The following is a 19,197-nucleotide window of genomic DNA, read 5'->3' as shown; positions in this document are numbered from 1 at the left end:
AGCACAGCTCATGTGCTCAGGGACTGCCATCAGTCTCAGCTTCTTATGAACACAGCCAGGTCATCTAAGGTCAGAGCTACTGGGCTCTCCTAAATAAAAGGGCGGACATCTTGGAACTTTCAACAGAAAAGCTCAAGTCTAATGGCTCCTCTGACACGGCCCACCCTGCCAGCCTGGAATCTGACCCCTTTCACTGTCACTGACCCATCACCGACCCTGGTGACCATTCTTACCCTGAGGCTGCTGTGCACAGACAGCCAAAGGCAAGGAAAGGGGGGAGGATCTGAACTTTAAGGATACATTTTGTGTTGAAAAGAAGGGGAGCCTTCAGGAGTTATTTGTGCAATGCTGCAAGCACTAGCCTTATCATTGCATTAATTAGCATGACACGCCTGCCTGATGGACTTGAACGCCGCAGCGGCAGCTGTCTCAATTGATTACGGCAGTGGACGTGGTGCTGCAATTATCGAGGTGACTGGAGACAACGCCTGCCACTTCTAATAAAGGACTTAACTCCTGCTTCCCACATCACAGCACAGTGGTGGGAGGACAGTGGCAGCCTCCCTGTGTCTCCCATACCTTTAAGACCTTTTCAGAGTCTCTCCACGGGCTGCCGTGGAGCTCAGTGTGGGCTGTAGTTCTTGAGCAGCGTGTCAGCTTTACTTAAGCTCGCATAACGCCTGAACAGCACCACTTTGGTGCCCCACAGGAAAGCATCCTCTATTAGCCCACCAACTGGCTCACAATCCACGGAGAATGGGAGGACAGGAGGTAGTAAAAAAAGAGAGAGGGAGTAAGAATGAGATGTAAGAGACACAAAGACAGGGAGCTTTTGCCAGGAAGCTTCAAGTCCAAGCAGAAATAGAGGGAGTGAGTGCTCAGCAATGTAAACAGAGGCACTGCTTTCCAACCTCATTTCATGTATGAACATGCATGAAGCCCACATGCCTCTAAGTGGATATAATATTATCTTTCAGTGCCGTACTGATTACTTCTCAATGGAAGGGAAATGGCTGGGTGAAAATCCTTCAACAAATCCTAAGTGGCATGACAGTGGGCTGAAAGAGCCTGCATGTTTTTCTTTTCCTCCTCCTCAATCTCCATTTTCACTCCCCACTCAGAAAGCAAAGCAACAATTGAAAGCTGACAGCTCCTAACCGTTTGCCATACCTCATTCAGTGTTTTGACATATGCAGCTGTTGTTATTTAGTGACATGAAAGGGGTAGGACAAACATCTTTTTCGACATATCGTATTTCCTCGAGTGTTTTGCAGATACAGGGGTTTGTCGGTATGCGTATCACAAGCTGTGGCTGAGACTAAGAAGTTGGCTGAGCTACCCACCTGCTTCACGCAAATACAGCAGCCATTTTCATGATGTCAAATAATACCCTCTGACAGCCAAGAATGCTGAGGCAGCTAGCTTTCCGAGTGACGGTATTCTATAGGTGGCAACGGTGAAAAACAAATATCTCTTTATCAGCAACTGCCAGAGAGCTAGATCGTCAATCAACCACCACATTGCTTCTTCTTGCCGTGTTTACATGTTGAAGCATCCTGTTATTACAGGCCAGGGCTGCTGACCTTCACTATGCTGATCAAAGTGGAGGGTTCACAGTCATTCAAAAGATTAGATTGTACATGACTGCATGCCACAGGGCCGAACAAATGATAAACTAAAAACAGTAACTGTGTTACCAGCCTATTTGCAACCACAACATCATCAAACAGCTACTGCAAAAAATACTGTTTAACTTCCCAAACTCTGACCAAAAATACATTTCATGTGCATTTAAAAATATATATATGTTTCATGTAGATGATTCAGTTAATATAGACAATAGACACTTTTCAAAGCCATTGTTGGAAACATTCACTATAAGGGGTTTAAATAACGAATAAAATTACTATTGTTGTTTACTTTGTCGATCATTTCGTTCATTAATCATCATTAAAATGTCCAAAATAAACATTGTTTACCATTTTATATACTTGAGGAGTATCTTTAAATCTAGATCTCGAGTATATGTGAAATTCCCCTCACAGGGAGGGTGGATGGAAGATGGTGAGATCTTAGCGGACTATTTGTTTAAAGATAGTACCCCAGTGTGCATTAAAGTGCTTGCGCTTAAGTTTCACATATCTGCGGGCCCCCAGGGAAACACGCAGTATAGACACACTGATGTAATCAATGCCCCTTCTATAGGAGGATCCTGCTGCTGAGCTGCTCCTGGGGTGCTGCTGGGTAATTAGGCTTACAGATGGAGACCCAGCAGCTGTTGAAGACTAGACTAGAGCTGCCATTTTCCCCTGCTAATGGCTACACGCCAAAAGAGCTGCATTCTTATGAGTTACAAGCCTTTTTTCTGTAGCAGTCGGAGCTTGTGATATCTAAAAGCAGACTTTGAAAAATCTTGCACTAGTCTAGAGATTTCTGTTTTTTGGGGTTGTGATGAATTACATGCCAAGGCTGACGAGACACTTAAAGGATTGAGGTGCAGATGTTTGAAATAGCTTTCATACAGAGCTTAGTTAGACAAACACGCACAAAAGCCTCCTCAAAATCACTCCCCTCCCTCTTTCAACCACCATGTTCTCCACCACCGCAGGAAAAGAGTGACAATTGGATGGTGTATCAGGTTCGCAAACATTTGCTATCCTTTCTTGCACCCCATTCATCATTCTTGATTAGAGAGAGAAGGCATGACAGAGAAAGAGGGATAAAGTGACCCACACGGGGGAGAAAGAGGGAGAGAGAGGTTTGTTAATAAGGCAGAGGAGAGGGTAGAGGGAGCAGAGGGCAGGAAGTAGTGTCAGGTAAACTAATGGAGACAAGGCCCGGATCCTGACCTGTGGGGCTGCTCCTAACCTAAACCCACTACCGTCTGCCCTTATCTCCTCTAAGCCCTTGCCACACAAACAGGCAGGTAGTAACGCGCGCACACACGCACACACACACACACACACACACACACACACACACACACACTCAGAAAGAGGTAGAACAATCTGGGCCTGGCTTCCTCGAGCCATAGCGGACAAGGAACATTAACAACAGCCTGCACGTTTTCAGGGCTGCTATGAGCTGCCGCATTTCACTGTGGCGTTCCAAGTGCGGCGAGTGAGGAATTGATTTGTTTGGAGTGTGAAGGCAGCGTGTCAGTTTGGGGAAATGTGTGAATGTGAGTATGTCTGTGAGGAGAGGGGGATGCACGGTGAAACAGGAGCGAAATTGGACTCCGAAACGAGCCAAATCGCTTGTGAGATGAAACAGACTACACCAGAAAAAAGAAAAAAAAAGGAAAAACAAAACAACACAAGGCCCCAGAAAAGTGTCGAGCAAGGCAAGCTGGCACAAAAGCAAAAAACAGAAACAAAACAAAACAAACACACTTTTCTTTCAGCTCGACATATTTCAGACTGCAGATGACAAAACAACACTGAAAGAGTTAGAGGAATCAAAATCAAACCGCCAACTGTGTCTGACTGTTTCATGAATCCGTGTCGAAGCGGAGGCTCCACACCACATCAAACCCTGTAAATTCTCCTGAAAGCCTCATCTCTGCCTTTAGCAGCCAGCGCTTAGATTATTGTGTGCAGCTAAAAGGTAAGTGCTGGGAGTGTCACACTTGAGAGTGTGTTTTAAGCACCATAAAGTATCAAGACCCAGATGGCTCATCCTCCCTGAAAAACATGTCCACTCTACCTCCGCTCAAGTAGCACCTGCTACCAGGATTAGGTCAGTGCTACGCCAACCCAGCACACTAATACGGTGTACCGCAGCTGATAAGAAGCCCAGGGCACTTCAGCACTTGCCCCACACTTAACAGTTGATGAGTCAATATCTGTATTATTAGTGATAGCGATAGCTGTATATACCAGTAGATCTTTTCCAAAAACACGGAACCACAGTTTTCGTTACTGCTGGGCTTCATCACATGTGGTCGATATCAGTGTTGATAGTGAAGATGACTGGTTCTGGTTTTGCTACTCAATATGTAAAAAAAGTTTAAACATATCTTGGAACACTGAAGCTGACCCCACTCCTAATAGCAATGATACTATTAATGATAAAGGGCATTGATACATAATCAAAATGGCTTAGGTTATAGGCTTCTTAAAAACAAAGAGTAGAGTACAACTTATCAGTGCTAATATATATATATATATATAAAATCAGTTGAACTGCATTACATAAGGCAAATATCAGCAAGACATTATATAAGTCTAACCCAGGTCGATACTGCTGATAGTGCTCTGTAGACACTTCTCCATGGGTCATGTGGCATTGGAGCAATTTCTCTTGCTCTTTCCCAAAGCAAACAGCAGTGAAATCCCAGTCCTGCTGCTCACCCCTCAACACAGCAGCACTAACCCAACAGCCAGGGAGGTTGGAGCCCATGCTCAGCTGAATGGGGTATTACAGTCAGTCAGAGGCCATTAGGGGCCCCACCACCAGGGCCCAGTGGAGGGAATTCACCGGTAGCCAAAAACAACAGCCAAACAGATGACCGCTTGAATATTGGAGGAGACCACACTGTGCATGTTCTTTTTTTTAACCTTCCCTGAAATGGCTAAAAAGTGGGCCCCCATGTCTCAGCGAATTACCGCCTGTCTGTTAACAAACACTGGGACGTTTAATGGCCCTCATGCCCAGTGAAATACAGGACCAAACACAACCCCTTTCTCAGCAGTGTGTGTCAGGTTACTGCTTTTACCATGTGTTGAGTTTAAGCCTAATAGCTAGGCTCTATCGCAAACCTCTCCAAACCCTGCCCTCTGTCAAACACACAGTACTAGTCCAAACCTGTGGTATTGCTTCTAGACAGAGTGGCTCTGATAAGCCACTGACAGAAACAGGGATGCTAATATGCTACCACTGGAAAGGTATGAAGCCCAGAAATACTGAACAAACAGTAGAAGAGGACCACCCATCTGGAAATACTTGGAAAATACTTTATATGGCAGGCTGATATTTCTGTTTGATTTGGGATCCTTTCCTGGGTTCATCTCCTTTCCCCCCCACAATCCTCTCTGGCACATTCTTCTAATGCATGGACGTCCTTGTCCGTCATGGAATCCGAAGCATTTTACATCCGTTCTGTTCCTGGCGATGGTTTTCCCATCTTTGTAAGCCTGTGTGAACTGCTTCCCAAAATGTCCAATCCATTACAAGCATGTTTGTAATATCCATCTAGGCTGATGACTGTCCCCTTGCCAGCGATTGTACAATATCCAAACGTCGTGTTTGGCCACAATCGCCTACCATCTGGCTTTGTCAATGAGCGTTACAGCCTCATCTGCAAACAACATTGGCTCTGAACCGCTCAACACAGATGAGCTTAAAACGCACATAGCGGGGAACTGGGATCTTCAAACAAATGCAGGGCGGGGGAAAAAGCCCACTCTCGCTGGCAGGATAACTGGAGCTTGGAATAAAGGATTAAAAACAAGAAAACCTGCAAGTGATCACAGGCGACACGCTTTACATTTCAGGCCTGACAGTGGTGATAAGACGCTGGTCATGTATTCTCCCAAGTAAACAATGAAAATGCCTTCCACACTGCAGCTGGCTGTGTCTCCATTGGAGGAGGAGGAGGATTAAGATTAGACAGAAGATGTGATGAGAGCTACTGCTCTCTAGAGTTATCCTTTCTAAATTCTTCCCTTTATCCCCTGTAAGAAAAAAAAAAAAAAAAAAACAAGGAGCTTGCATATACTTTAGCCAAGGGTGCTTTCCTGTTGAGATGGGAGTCAACCTCTGTTTCATAAGTTGGTCAGCTAACTGCAGGGGATGCATCTTATCCGCCAAAAAGCTTATCCCCTGTCAGGCAGCGTCTGATTTCCTCACTCAGTGGTGAAGCATCATATCCCTACACATAGTTAAGATTTTGGTTTGTAGTGAAACAGTTAGTGTACTAGACCACAGTAAGACTACTGCTAAGAGGGGCTGAGTTCAACATGCAGCTTTGCTGTTAATGGGATTTCTTTGCCATTTATTGAATTATCTTTTCTTTGGAAGGCTTTGCCTACTGAGCTTAGCCACAAAACTCATCATATGAACTAACATCTTAACTTTCTGTCTTGATGACAGTAAACCTGTTATCTGGTTCATCTTTGAGAATGCCTTCTCCCTGCCGTGTGCTTGCAGTTGATGGCTGCACAGATAGAAATCAGCTGAGGTGTAAATGTCACCTGTGGGTCATAGCCACAGTAAAACTTCACATGCTCACGGTGTTATAGGTGATGGGAATAATGTGCATGGAAAGGCCAGGCTGGCACTTAGCTTAAATTTTATCATTTAATCTGAAATGAAGAGACGGCACTGAAAAGCCTCAGGGGCCCATGGCTTCTGTTGTCTTTAGGAGATGGCTTTGAGGCGGCTCAATATTGAAGTGATTCAATATATTCACTTTATACACTAAACCACTCTGTATATGTCAACCTGTTCTTAAGATGAGAAGCACAGCTCAGAGATGACACCTTCCTGGCATTACAAACTGAAGATGTATAGTGAAAGTGCAGCAGCCAAAATGCAGCTCATGCCCCTGACAACTTATCCCAAAACTCCCCCATGGCCTTTAGTGATTTTGTAATTGCTCCCTCTCCACAGCTAAAGCTGGATCCATATTCAGTCAATGAACACACAGCCACACAATGGAGCCTAATCACACAGCCTTCAATGTGACTCTCATTTTCTGTCACAATAGCTGATCACCACCCATGGGCTCACTGACACAGATGACATGGACTGATAGGACTGACTGACAGGTGTCAAGTGTCCGACATGTAATGGCAAACATAGACAAGAGGGAGAAATAAATTGACTATCTAGCAAAGTTTTTGTTTCGAGATTGAAGCTCAACCAGCAGTGACCCAGTACTCTAAACAGGGGCTAAGTTAATATTTCATGCACACTGGGCTCTCTGCACACAGCAGACACTTTTCTAATGGACATAATAGTGCTCTAAAGGGGCCACAGAGTGCACACGGGGATAGCATGACATATTAGCAATGATTTTACAAGCCAGCTAATTGCCGTGCATAGAAAAACAGGCTCTTGTAAGAGCTGGTGGAGTTTGACATCACTTCCTGAATCATACAAAACCAAACAATTCCCTTCAGTCAGCTTTTCAAGGTGCTGGGCCATAGAGGGATTGTGGGTAATGTGGCTCGGTCCCTTTGACTGCCTGCCACTCTACATAAATAATACATGACGATGTAATCGTAATTTAAAACGCTATAAATATTGAAGAAGAATTAAAATAATTTATGGAACACCGCACTGTAACAGGATGTGTGTGAGTGTATGTGTGTGGGAGTGTTTTGTCTCCTTTCACTCATCTCTCGTAGCGCATGGTGAAACGATGGGCAGCAGCGGTGCAAGCTGGGAATTCTGTAATTGCTTTTTCTGTCCCTGAAGCAGGCCTTCCTGCTTTAAATCAAAAAAGGCAATCTCTGTCAGTAATGGCTCAATTAATAATTAAACACGTGTCTTATCTCCGCCGAGCTCCCCCTATTTATTTTCATCTCTCCGACAGGGATGGCTGCACAAACAGCATTAGCACTATCAATAAAGGGAGCATTAATATCAGCCTCTTTCTCCAAAAACAAATCACCCAGCTCATAAACTGTCCTATGTCTGTGAACAGTAATAACCCAAAGATTAATAAAGAAACAAGTCATATTCTTTGGTTTTCTCCAATTTAAGTATTTTCTCTTCATGAAGTGAGAGAGTTAGCTGCCCTCTGTATTCTGCTGGAAGTTTGTACCTTTTTAATATTTTAATTAAATCAGGGGAACACATAAGCTGCTGTTCATGCTCAGTAACAAGTAAGGTGGTGTTAGAAGCAAGAGGGATGGTGTCTTTTCAGCATCCAAAACTACCAACCGCCAGCTCCCTTTTGCACATAGTGTGACTCTCAAATATGAGTGCCTAAACCCCAAAACACCAGAGCCTGACCATAAGTGCTATGTCAATACAGGAACATTGGTCTTCTTGATAAAGAAAGCATGTCCCATAAGTTGTCTGGACTTTGTCAAACAAATCACAGTAGGTACTAGAGGTGAGCTTTACCAGGCTTAGATTCCACAGCGGTGATGGCTGCTTTCAGTGCCAGGGTTTGCTAATCTGGCTGTGTGAAGCCTCTGCAGCCCTTGTGTTTTTCCAACAACATGTCTGCCCTCCAGTCATCTAGCCTTCCTGCTAGCCAGCAAACAAGCCAGCTGCACTCTCCGTCTACCTCCACTCTATCCTGATTCAACGACGGCGAAAAGCTGATTTGTTGGTCAGAGGGTCAACCTCCATTCATTATTTAATGGGTGAGAGGCTGCAAACAGTCAGGCCGGCCACCGAGGTTAGTGATACATTACACTGACCCGGCCAGAGGAGAGCTGCCTGGCCGAATACAAACATGCTCTCTCATCTACTTCACTATGCCTGAGCTGCCCTCAATCCCCCCTGCCCCTGACCTTGCCGCTCCCTTTCCAATCACCATCCTTCCTCCCTTCTCTGGCATTCAGAATCCAGCAGCTGAGACTGTGTTTCATTCTCCTGTAGCTTGCACTGCAGGAGCAGGCCTATAGCTATGGCTGGCCCAGGTAACGGAAGCAAAGGAGGAGGTGGAGGAGGAGGAGGAGGCCATAGCTCTTTTATTGACATGCAGCAAACAGCAGTGGCGGAACAAAGGCCACTCAGCACCTATTGAGAGAGCAGGCCTGCAGACAGGGTGGTTGATTAGCGATTCGACACGGGGACCCTGGACTGTGTAGCACATAATGAGAGCTTAGGGAGCAAGCCATGAGCCGATGGGGGGAGGAGGTATGGCGGAGGCGGGCTGAGAATAGAAGAGGGGAGAGGCGGGGTTCTACCATAAGGAATTGATTTCCCACAATAGCAGATTGATATATGAGTAAAAGGGCTGCGTAGAAAAAAAGCAAGGGTATGGGCAGATCCTAAAACCTTAAGCTACAGCATTGGTAATGTGTTTATATATAAACAGTTAGAGGATAAGCCCTAAATCCACTGCCAAGCTAAATGGTTTATGCATCTTTTTTGTTTGTTTACTTCTGTGTCAATTAAGCAAATTGGTCCGACATCCCTGACGAGCAAAAGAACTGAAGTGAGTGGATTTTGCATTCATGTCCAAAAGCTTCTATCTCCCTGAACACCACAGTAACCCCGTCTTCACCTTTCATGTGGCCTCAGAGAGATATTAACAGAGTCAGATGTGCATGATGGGAGTTGTGTGTGTGCTTTTTTTCTCTTCTTCGTCTGCACGCTCTCTCCTTCCTTTGTTCCACTGGTCTAATCCAGTATGTGTGGGCCGGTAAGTTTAATGGAAACAATTTATTAAGTCCGGCTTAAAATGCCATCTGCAGCTAAGCCTCCCAAAGCCGCTAAGCTCCTGGTTTCGCCCCGGAGCTTGCTGTGTTCACGCTTACTGTAATGCTCTGTTTAAAATGAGCACAACGGGTCAAAATTAATCAGGATTACAAGGGCACAAATCCACTTCAGAAATGGGTTTTCTACCAATCTTTCTCCTGCTATCCCAAGATGCCCCAGGTTTGTCTGGTGGACTGCACGCCACACGGGTTTACCCTCACACCATGGCAGGTAGTGCCTAGCTAGGACAAGGTGGAAGTGAAAGACTTTGCCTAGACTATAACTATTGCTCTAAAACCCACAGATACAACATTCAACATCGTCACAGCAGATTCCAAAGTGTTCTTCTCAGATATTTCTAGCCGGTCACAGCTAGGTGATAACTCCTCACCACTTCCATAGGCGCATCATTGTGAAATGTTATAAGAAGAGCCTACCAGTGTTTATCTGTGCTCTGTGGAGGTGCCCAGTACATGCTCAGCAGCTACATTTAGCTTCTCATTCGCCTTCAGGCAAGTGACAACAGTAAACTCTGACCTGCAATTCAATAAGAGTAGCCCTGAGTGGAAGACAAGTCTTCATAGAGCTTTTACTTAAACATGCCATCCTCCAGGAAATCAATAATTTGCAGGAGGTTTAAGACAGGAAATAAACAAAAACCAATAACTGTTAGATAATGCTTGCCCTTCTCTGTACCTTCCTACCTTCCTACCTCATAACAACCAACACAGACAGACATTCAGCAGAACTTGTGCTGCCTCTTGGTAACAACATCCGAAGAGAATTGCACAGTGTGTGTTATTACAGGTACTATTAGTTTGTGCTATTATCAGTACTGTTAGCTTGCATCTATAATAGGCTGTCAACAGACTACCAACGTAGAGATGACGAAAAGTAAATATGAGAGAAAGAAGGCAAGGGTGTCTGGGTTTTGCCCAAAACCATGTTCTGTGTGCATAATTACAGCGCTCTGCCTTCGCTGATTACAATGTTGGTCTTTCCTCTCCTCTATTAATCCTGAACCGTTTCATTAACATGACAGACTGTGGGCCTGTGTGCAATTTGGACTTAACCTCAACTGTTTGTACCCGTAACTGCTCACCAAAATAAAGTTCAGAAAGGAGCACAATGTTGAAAAGCAAAGAAAAGGTAAAAGAAACAACACTCATTACCTAGAGAAATGTGCAAGCCAAACATCATCACAGCATTACATATTTATGTGTGCCATAATGTACGTGTGTGTGTGTGTGTGTGTGCAGTGTCTCCCAGCCAACAACGCGACAGGCCTGGTGATCAGAGGAAAGCGGGCTTTTCATTGGTCCCACAGGACCATGAGCAAGACCGGTAATGGGACACATACGCTGCATTCTAAACCAGAGGAAAACAGCCTGTGGGCTGCTCTGTATTACACACACACACACACATTACACACCGAAAAACCAGTCTAGGCCAAAAACAAACACTGTCCTAGAATCCATTACAGCACAAAACATCAACACTGGAATGGGAGAGGGGAGTTGGCTGGTGGCAGCTCTGCAATTGTAGCGTGATAGCGTTCTTCCTCATCGTCATCAAATCACTCAAATCATCAAACTGCTGATTTCTTTGCTGCTTTGCCCTTTCTAACCCTTAATTCTAATCTGGTGCCCTTCTCCCACATTACTGTTTCTTCCAAACAGGATCTGGTTGATCTGTGTGACAATCAGAAGAGACGCTGATTGGATTATCTGGATGTAATTCCACGGTCCTAATCCTCAGCCCTGTGTGAACATTAGCAAGATCCACAGAGGCCTTCGTTTGCCAGCTGACATAGACCGGGTGTTTGAGTGTGTGGATGTGTGTAAAAGACAACGGCTATGTCTGTGCTTGTGCCTGTACTAGCAGTTCTCCACGGCTGAGTATGTTTATATGAAGCCATGTTCTGTACGGGCATGCAGGGAAAATAAGTCAACACCCTGACAGCTGACAACAGCAGTAGTCCAGCAGCCCAGTGGAGAATAGATGGAGTCGGACGCGGTCTAGTTGTTTTCTAAACCATGCAAGTCTGGAAGTCATTGTCATTGTGAACGCTGGTTTCATGAGGCTGACGCTGGTCACAGGTCATCTACATCACACAGCCGGCAGGCCTGGTTTCTCTGCTCCCTTGTCAGCCATGCTTTTCCACTCAGCAGTCAAAGCTACTGCACTAAACCAAGCAACACCTTCATATGTTGTTAAGAGGGAATCTAGCATTTACAGTGGATGTTCTGATGTGGAGGTGAATAAAAACCTTCAATTCATCAAAAGGCATGAGGAAGATTTACACTGATGCTACAAATATCTGCATCATTCCCTTGTGGGTAGAAGCTGAATTCAGAAGAAATTGGTCCCAATTAAAACAAGAAAAAAAAAAAAAAACACAACTGGTTAAGTCTTTTTTACCTCAACCACAGGACAAGCTCCATCCCTGTCACACTAAGTTTGACCCTTAATCCTACAAAACTGTACATCAGAAAATGTTCAACATATTCTCAACAAATATTGGACAAATAAAAAGGTAAGCAGAGTAAAAATATATCTAAGTATATATCTAAGTGACATCCCAGTTTACACTACCATGGTGTCTATTATGATAACATTTTTAACAGTCCAGTTGAGGCAAGCTGATCTATTTGTCCAGTCTGTCCTGCAGACATACCCCACCTCCCACCCCAAATCCTCCTCATATGGCCATAGTTTACACTGTTCTGCACTTCCACCTCCTTTCCCTCTGCTTGTGTTAATGGCCCTGCTTCCTGGTTCCTGCCCTGGGGGGACGTGGTCTGCATGCTGCTATCTGTCACTAGTAGGCTGATCGTGCCTCTCCTCCCCTTCCCCGCCTCCCTGCATCAACAACCTGTCACCCGTCTTCCTGCTCTGACCTGGCAAGCATCATTGCATTTAGTGAATATACAGGTGAGGCTGACATTCTATGCCCACATGGCATACACCAACACATGTATATGATTGGACTCACATAGACACACAAACAACAAAAAAATCATGTGAAATCATGCATGAAAATACTAAATCAAAAGCCTTATAATCCACATATGTACATATGTGAATGCGCACACACAGTTTGTGTTATCTGGGGGGCTGACAAAGCTCTTTCTCTGTCTTTCCTTTGGCATCCATTATGGTCCAGGCCTGCTGTCAGAGAGCTTGTATTGCCTGAGGGAAGTTCCCATTTGTGGGAGCATGTGGCAGGGAGGCTCTAAATCCCCTCTAATGAACCAATATGTAGGAGGGCTAAGCCTTTGGCGGGGTCGTCCAAGAAACGCTATTCCGCACCCAGGCAAAAATGTATGCATATGTAGTCACCAGACCTTGTTAATGTCTGCTGACATTTAAATTTGAATGGAAGCTGCTGGATTAGAGCGAGGAGATTTGGACTCATTCGCAAAACCCTGTTGTTGTTATGAGTATGAATGAGGCAGAGGTGGAAAGAAAACAGAGCGGGCTCTTACCTTTGGGTGTGGTAGGGGAAAAGAGCTTCTCTGATCCTACATCAGACACCTGGAAAAACAAGAAGGCAGACCTTTAGTGGATTTGTCTGATGAGCTGAATCATTGGCAAACTTTGGTCAATCACATTTAAAAAAAATGACTCATATAATTTTAAGGATTATTCATCAAAAGCAATGCAAGCACTTGTGCACATTTTGTCTGCCCAGTAAGAGGCTTATTCAGTCACAAATATGGCCACAAGTGCATGGAAGAAAAGTCTAGCTGCCACACACAGCATCATACAGTCAATCAAAAGACTCCAATCAGCCAACAAGAAGAGCTCCCTCTGTACCTGATGGTCCCTGTCTGGCTTTTTCCTGTTGAGGTAACATTAGGTGGCACTGTTGTGCCACCTGAAAACCCTCAAAAGAAATGCTGTCAAAGACGGTGTAAGTCAGTAAAGTGGCTGTGCAGCATTAGAACACAAAGGCTCCTGCATACATGCTGCCGCTCAGAAATCACATTTTGTTCTGCAATATTTTCAATCGAATAACATATCTCATGAATAGAATGTGGTTTCACTCTAAAAGCAATATCCTTATTTCACAAATTCAATATCAAAGACAATATCAGCCTATACTGGAAGTAAACAGATGATCTGTCAACAACGTGAGTATTCATTGGGTCAAAAACAGTTGTTACTGGTTTGGCTGATGTGACTGACAGTGAGCTGTGGAAACCTGGCGGATTATAGTCAAACCGAGGTTGAGTCACTTGAGGGCGAAAGGCATCTCACTATGAAGTGATAGTGCACTTCTAGACTAAACACTGCAAGGTATTTTCCCCTCTGCTTTAGATGGATATGTAGATTCTGGCAAGCACCACCTAAAGCAAAACAGACCATACATTTTTACAAAAATACATGTTCACTGGCCAGACAGGAACTTTTTAAACACTATGACCGAAAGCAGTAAATCCACACAAAACCTGGTATTGTGCAAAATACCGTAGCAAAACGTCTGCAGTGCTTGGATGATAGTATTAACAATGAAAATCCTCCTCAGCCTGTAATATCAGCCCATATAGGGGTTTTGTTTAAAGCCATGGTTTCCCTTTGCTTTAGATCCTCTCATCTGGGTTCTGCACACTTGTAAAAAGCTGCAAGAGCTGAACATATGGTCCTACCAAAGGGCCTGAGTGTCCTTAACTGCCATGCTTGTATTTTATGCAGCACAAAGGGAGCATATGTAAAGAATGAACAGTGAATCAGAGTGAGTGCAAGAGAGACGGAGACAAAAAGAGAAAGCAAATGATTTTGTAAACACAGATGGCTGTCCTTGGCATCCGTGTTAGTTCTTCACAAGTGTTTTGAGGACGTCCTCTTCTTTCCAAGACCTCCCAATTTCTCCTTCACTGCCACTGTGTTACTGTTCTTCACAGTGTTTGCCTGTCTGTGCTTGATGTCTCGTCTCAGCGCTAACCACAACAGTGCCAAGGGAAAGCACTGAGGGAAAGCACTGATTCTCTGGTTCTCTCAACAATTTCCTTCATTCACACAGCAGCCATATAAAGTGCAGGTATAAACCATAACGAAAGAAAACAAAGCAGACGTAAACAATTGTGTCTACTAAAAAGAAGAGAAGAAACCCTGTCAAAATTATCTGTTGACAATTATAGAGAGATATTGTCCAAGTCAAGTCAAATTATACAGCAACTACACTGCAGGGAAAGTCAATAATGGTGATACATCACATTAACAAGTCAGTTGCTTAAAGGTTCTGATGATGTATTTGTCTGCATTAACAGACTTTATGATTTGAAATTTGATATCAGTAGATTCTTTAACAGTGTCATTTCATGATCTTTAGCTTCTGCTAGAGTAGTTGAGATCATGTTAGTTATGAGATTAATAAACTACAGTATTTATAGAAAGACTGGTCAACCACTGTGTTTAGATTAGATCAATAACCTGATGTAAATGTAAGAAGAGGTCAAAAATACCTCTTTAGATTTGTCTGGATAAGCGGGACATTTAAAGGAAGGCGAACCCTCAGCTGAATGGAGATGTTTTCTGTTTCCTCTTACAGTAGACTACAGAGGAAAGACAGAGTGTTGTGCATTGCCCTCTTTCAGTCTCCCAGAACCGGGGCGCCAGGCTACAACACAGGCTCTTTGTTAGCTTTGGACGACATTAAACGCTCCAGTACCAAGCCTCAGCACTGCAGCAGCACAACCTCAGCCTTGAATCATGGCCCCGGAGGCCCTGGAAGAAAAATATGGGCTCAGAATGAAATGAAGCTTGTCAAATGGACACGGGAGCTGGCTCAGGGACTTGCTTAGTGTGGCACGGGGTCACAAAAGCAAAAAAGACAGGGTAGGTCATGCCATAACTCAGTATAACAGTTAAAACAATTCTTATGACCAGAGTGGTTATCCAGAGAGCAAGGCAGACATAATGTTCCTGAGAAAGAGAACAGAAAATGCTGTGTTTACCATGTGCCAAGACGACCTAGTTCTCCTTATTCGTATTCTAGCCATTCTGAGTGTGCAGTGAGCTGTTTTATATTCCAAACGTATTCCAAGTAACATCAACAACCAATATTTAGGTTTTAATGCTGTGTTTTGCACCTGCCAAGTCTGCATGAGTCAGTTGTATAATCCACAATTACAAGGCCGGCTTACAAAAGCACTTCTTAAAAAGGCATGTCAAAGCAGAGCTCTGATTTGGCTAGCTGTTGTTTTTGTAGAACTTTCTGGGTTTTGCTGGTCAAGTTGACATTTTTTCACGGGGCTGTGCTGCTGGCAGTCTAAGTTGCCTGCGGTTGTGGTGTGCAGAGGTCATGTATAACAAATTCTTCACACTCTCTTTGTTGAGGCAACCCTGGCTGCCATTAAAAACAGACAGGGAAAGACGAGACAGAGGGAAAATATATATAGAGAGAGAGACAGACAAAGAAAAAAAGAGGAGCAAAGGCCAGGTTTTCCAAAGGAAACAGGGAAATTTAACCATTTAAAAAAAAAAAATGGTGGAAATTCAAGCCACATTGCCTGGAAGCCAAAAGCCCTTGGAGCGGGCCGCAGGAAGCCTGACCTTTGAGGGGGCCGTCTGCTATCTGAGCCTGGGGCTTCAGGGGCCTGGCCTCCTCTCTGGAGGGCCGTCAGCAGGCCTCAGCTTTCCTTCCCTATTCTATTCATTAGCCATGCTTTATGATTCAGCTTCCTCTGAGCCACACAAGAGCTCCCTGAGGAAAGAGACTGCTGGAGAGAGGGAGAAAAAAGGGAGTGAGACTGAGGGAGGGGGAAAAAAGCAAGAGGGAGGTCATAGGGCCCAGCCGGGGCCCAGCTCTCAGCAGCTGTGAAATCCTTCCGTTTCCTCGGCAGGCGTAAAAGGAATGAGGGGGAGAAAGAAAAAGAAGGAGGCCAGGGAGGGAGCTGGGCCAGTAAACCCACCATCAGAGTGCTAACTCCCTAAAGAGCCACATGCACAACCATAATTCCCAGATTTAGGGAATGCCAAATTACAAATTACACTGCTGTTTGTTTTAAAAAGTTCCCAACTTCCCTGAACACCAATGACTTATTGGCTGCATAAATCTCCAGATAATAGCAGAGCCGCAGAGGGAGAGCAGAGAGGCAGAAACCCTCGCTAGCAATAAGTGAGACATTTACTGAGAGGCAAAATTGCATTTGCTGTCACAGCAAAGAAGCAAGGGAAAAAAAACCTTTTCAAATTTCCCATGTCCACATCGCTTTTACTTAACAACACAGCAAGCTAATTAATTTAGAATATCTGAGACGAGCTTAATTGCACTTTTTTTAGCGTAAAAACACTTCCCTGCTTAATTTAAACACAATGGGCTGACTGAGCGAAGCGACGCAGGCAGCAAGAGAGGGCGGTATAATCAACTGAATGACCTTCAGGCATAAATTTATGAAAGGCATTGATCAGTTAAGGCTGTGATTTCACAGAGACAGGAAGGTCAGCAATTACCCATATTCAATTAACCTCATTTAGTAAGGACTGCTGAGAGACCAATTTCTCTTCCCATAAACCCCCACCCACCAAACCCCCTGCTTTTTATATCAAACGATCCTCAGGCCGTCCATCTACCTTTGATCTGAGAGCTCCTATTGCATGCCCTGCATTCCTTGGAGCTGAGCAAATTATCTCCAAACAGGAAGAAATCTTGCAGCCAGAGGTTAAGTAAACCCAGACTAAATTAAACCAAATTCCTAATAGAGTCTTCCCCCCATATCCCAGCAAAACAGGTAAAGTCCTTCCCCTCCCTGGTAGAGATATAATTTTTACACAGGCTGGCAGTGCTATCACAACAGCTGTAGCGTGAAAACAAAGAAACCTGTCAGTAGGCTTTGTTGTGGGCTCATGCCTGCAAAGACTATAATTACAATTTAGTTCTGAGTCATTTGGCGCATGCTATGTTCTTGACAGACTGTTGTAGGACAAGTGGTAAGTCGGCTTATCTTAACACTTACATACCACAAACCAAATACAAGCCAACAAGTTTTCAAAATTACATTTTGGAAACTAAAAACATTGGCAGCTACACTTTAAAATCAATTTAACGGGCAGTACAAAAGATGATCAGTTGTACAAAATGATATATAAAAAGCGGATGAAAATCAACTTAACACCCCTCAGTGTAGCTATAGCTAGAAGCTCGTTGTCCTAGTCTACAATTGTGGGTAACCGAGCATAGGAAACAAACGCAGCATGTTGTTGTGCATGCCAAATGAGTGGGTCAAATGTCTTGGCGTAGGCAGAGACACTTGATGGTCCTGTGTAAGAGTACACAGCTACTCCGTGCTGTATTGATGTGACAGGACATAGCAGTAACAGACTTATCAGGTAGCATGAAAGAAAGAGTGAAAAGAAAAAAAAAAGAGAGGAAGAGAAGCAGGTAAGAGGGCACATATCCTGGCATGGGCAATCAGGCTCTCAATTACCCCGGCCGAACCTGTCTGTCCATGGATCCACACTCACCGCACTTCCCACCCACACACACACACACACACACACACACAGACACCTACACACACAGACACACAGACACACAGACACACACACACACACACACACACACACACACACACACACACACACAACTGTTAATTTGCTTCCCTGCTTGGTGTTTCATCAATGTCAAATTCCTCCTTCACTGCCCTCTCTTCCAATTTTACATTTAATGTCACCTGAAGTCACGCGTTCCCTCTCTCTTCAGGGTTGTATACCGATATTTATTTTTAGTAAAAATCTGATGTTGGACAGTTACTCTTATCGGTCTCCAATGTGATGAGAATGATGCGGTTTGTTTTAGTACATAATTATTTTTAAATTTACCAATGCAACAAAGGAAGCTCTTGGACGATTTTAATCTTATGTTCTGATTAATTAGTATGTTTGTTTTAGGTGTATAGAAAGACTGTTTTAAGGTCACCTAATGATCTTGGACACTGACATAAAGAAGCTTATCAGTACAGACGTGGTAAAAACACATCAGTCAAACCCTAACAGGGGCTTGATTTTCTCTGTTCATGGGAGAGTAGCTTGGCGTTTTGATAAACACTTCTATCAGCACCTACTCCGTGGCCTCAACTACCGTCACCCCTTCAACCCAGACGTCCGCTAATGCAGCTTTAACAATAAATGCTGCATTAGCCATGCACAGTGGGCCTACAGCTCCCAGGCTGCAATGGGAGACACCAAATTAATTATCTTCCCTGCATTTGTCCTCGCACCGTTCCAGAAACTTAATGACCTCCCGAGCGGTCGTTTATTATAAGCCGCAGTAGTGCTACGCATTCCCAGGGCAGGGAACAGGCACCATCTACCTTACCTCCAATTCCCACCCACCGCCACCGCCACCGTCTGCTTGTCAGAACAGGTGTGGGCCAGCAAGACTGCAAACCCCCAGCGAGCATGATGGGATATACAGCATGAACCGAAAAGAGAGAAGAAACCTCCCACGCAACTGTCAACCAACAGATACTCGCCTCAACTGGAGCATCATTAAGATGATAATGAATTCCATAGTGACCGTGTAGAATGGAGTGGTCTCTACTTGCACACACACAAACCTCTTTATACTTAGCCCCGAGTGCCATTTTCATAGCCATGTATAATGCGTGTGTATGTGTGTGTGTATAACAGAGGGCCAGGGCTGACAACTCCTGCTCCCTCTCCCCCTAGCAACAGACGCAGGGAAATGAATGCCGAGAGAGGAGCAGGGGGGCTTGAGCTTTGTGTAAAATATTACCCTTCGTCTCGCTTACCGCACCCCACATCGCCACTCCTCCCTCCCCTCCCTCCCGCCTCTGTGCAGCAGTT

General features: G+C 44.4%; 1 protein-coding gene across 13 annotated transcripts in view; it reads right to left on the bottom strand.

Moving 5' to 3' along the window:
* fbrsl1 (fibrosin-like 1) overlaps positions 1 to 19,197 on the bottom strand; it is a 274,086-nt gene that overhangs the window by 22,265 nt on the left and 232,624 nt on the right. For all 13 annotated transcript variants that reach the window (XM_051423597.1, XM_051423587.1, XM_051423588.1 and 10 more), the window contains one exon: positions 12,873 to 12,921. In XM_051423597.1, the coding sequence (XP_051279557.1) occupies positions 12,873 to 12,921 (49 nt within the window). The remainder of the gene's footprint in view (positions 1 to 12,872; positions 12,922 to 19,197) is intronic.

The sequence above is a fragment of the Dicentrarchus labrax genome, unplaced genomic scaffold, assembly GCF_905237075.1.
Source record: "Dicentrarchus labrax unplaced genomic scaffold, dlabrax2021, whole genome shotgun sequence".
NCBI lineage: Eukaryota > Metazoa > Chordata > Actinopteri > Moronidae > Dicentrarchus > Dicentrarchus labrax.
This window is presented reverse-complemented; position numbering and strand designations above follow the sequence as displayed.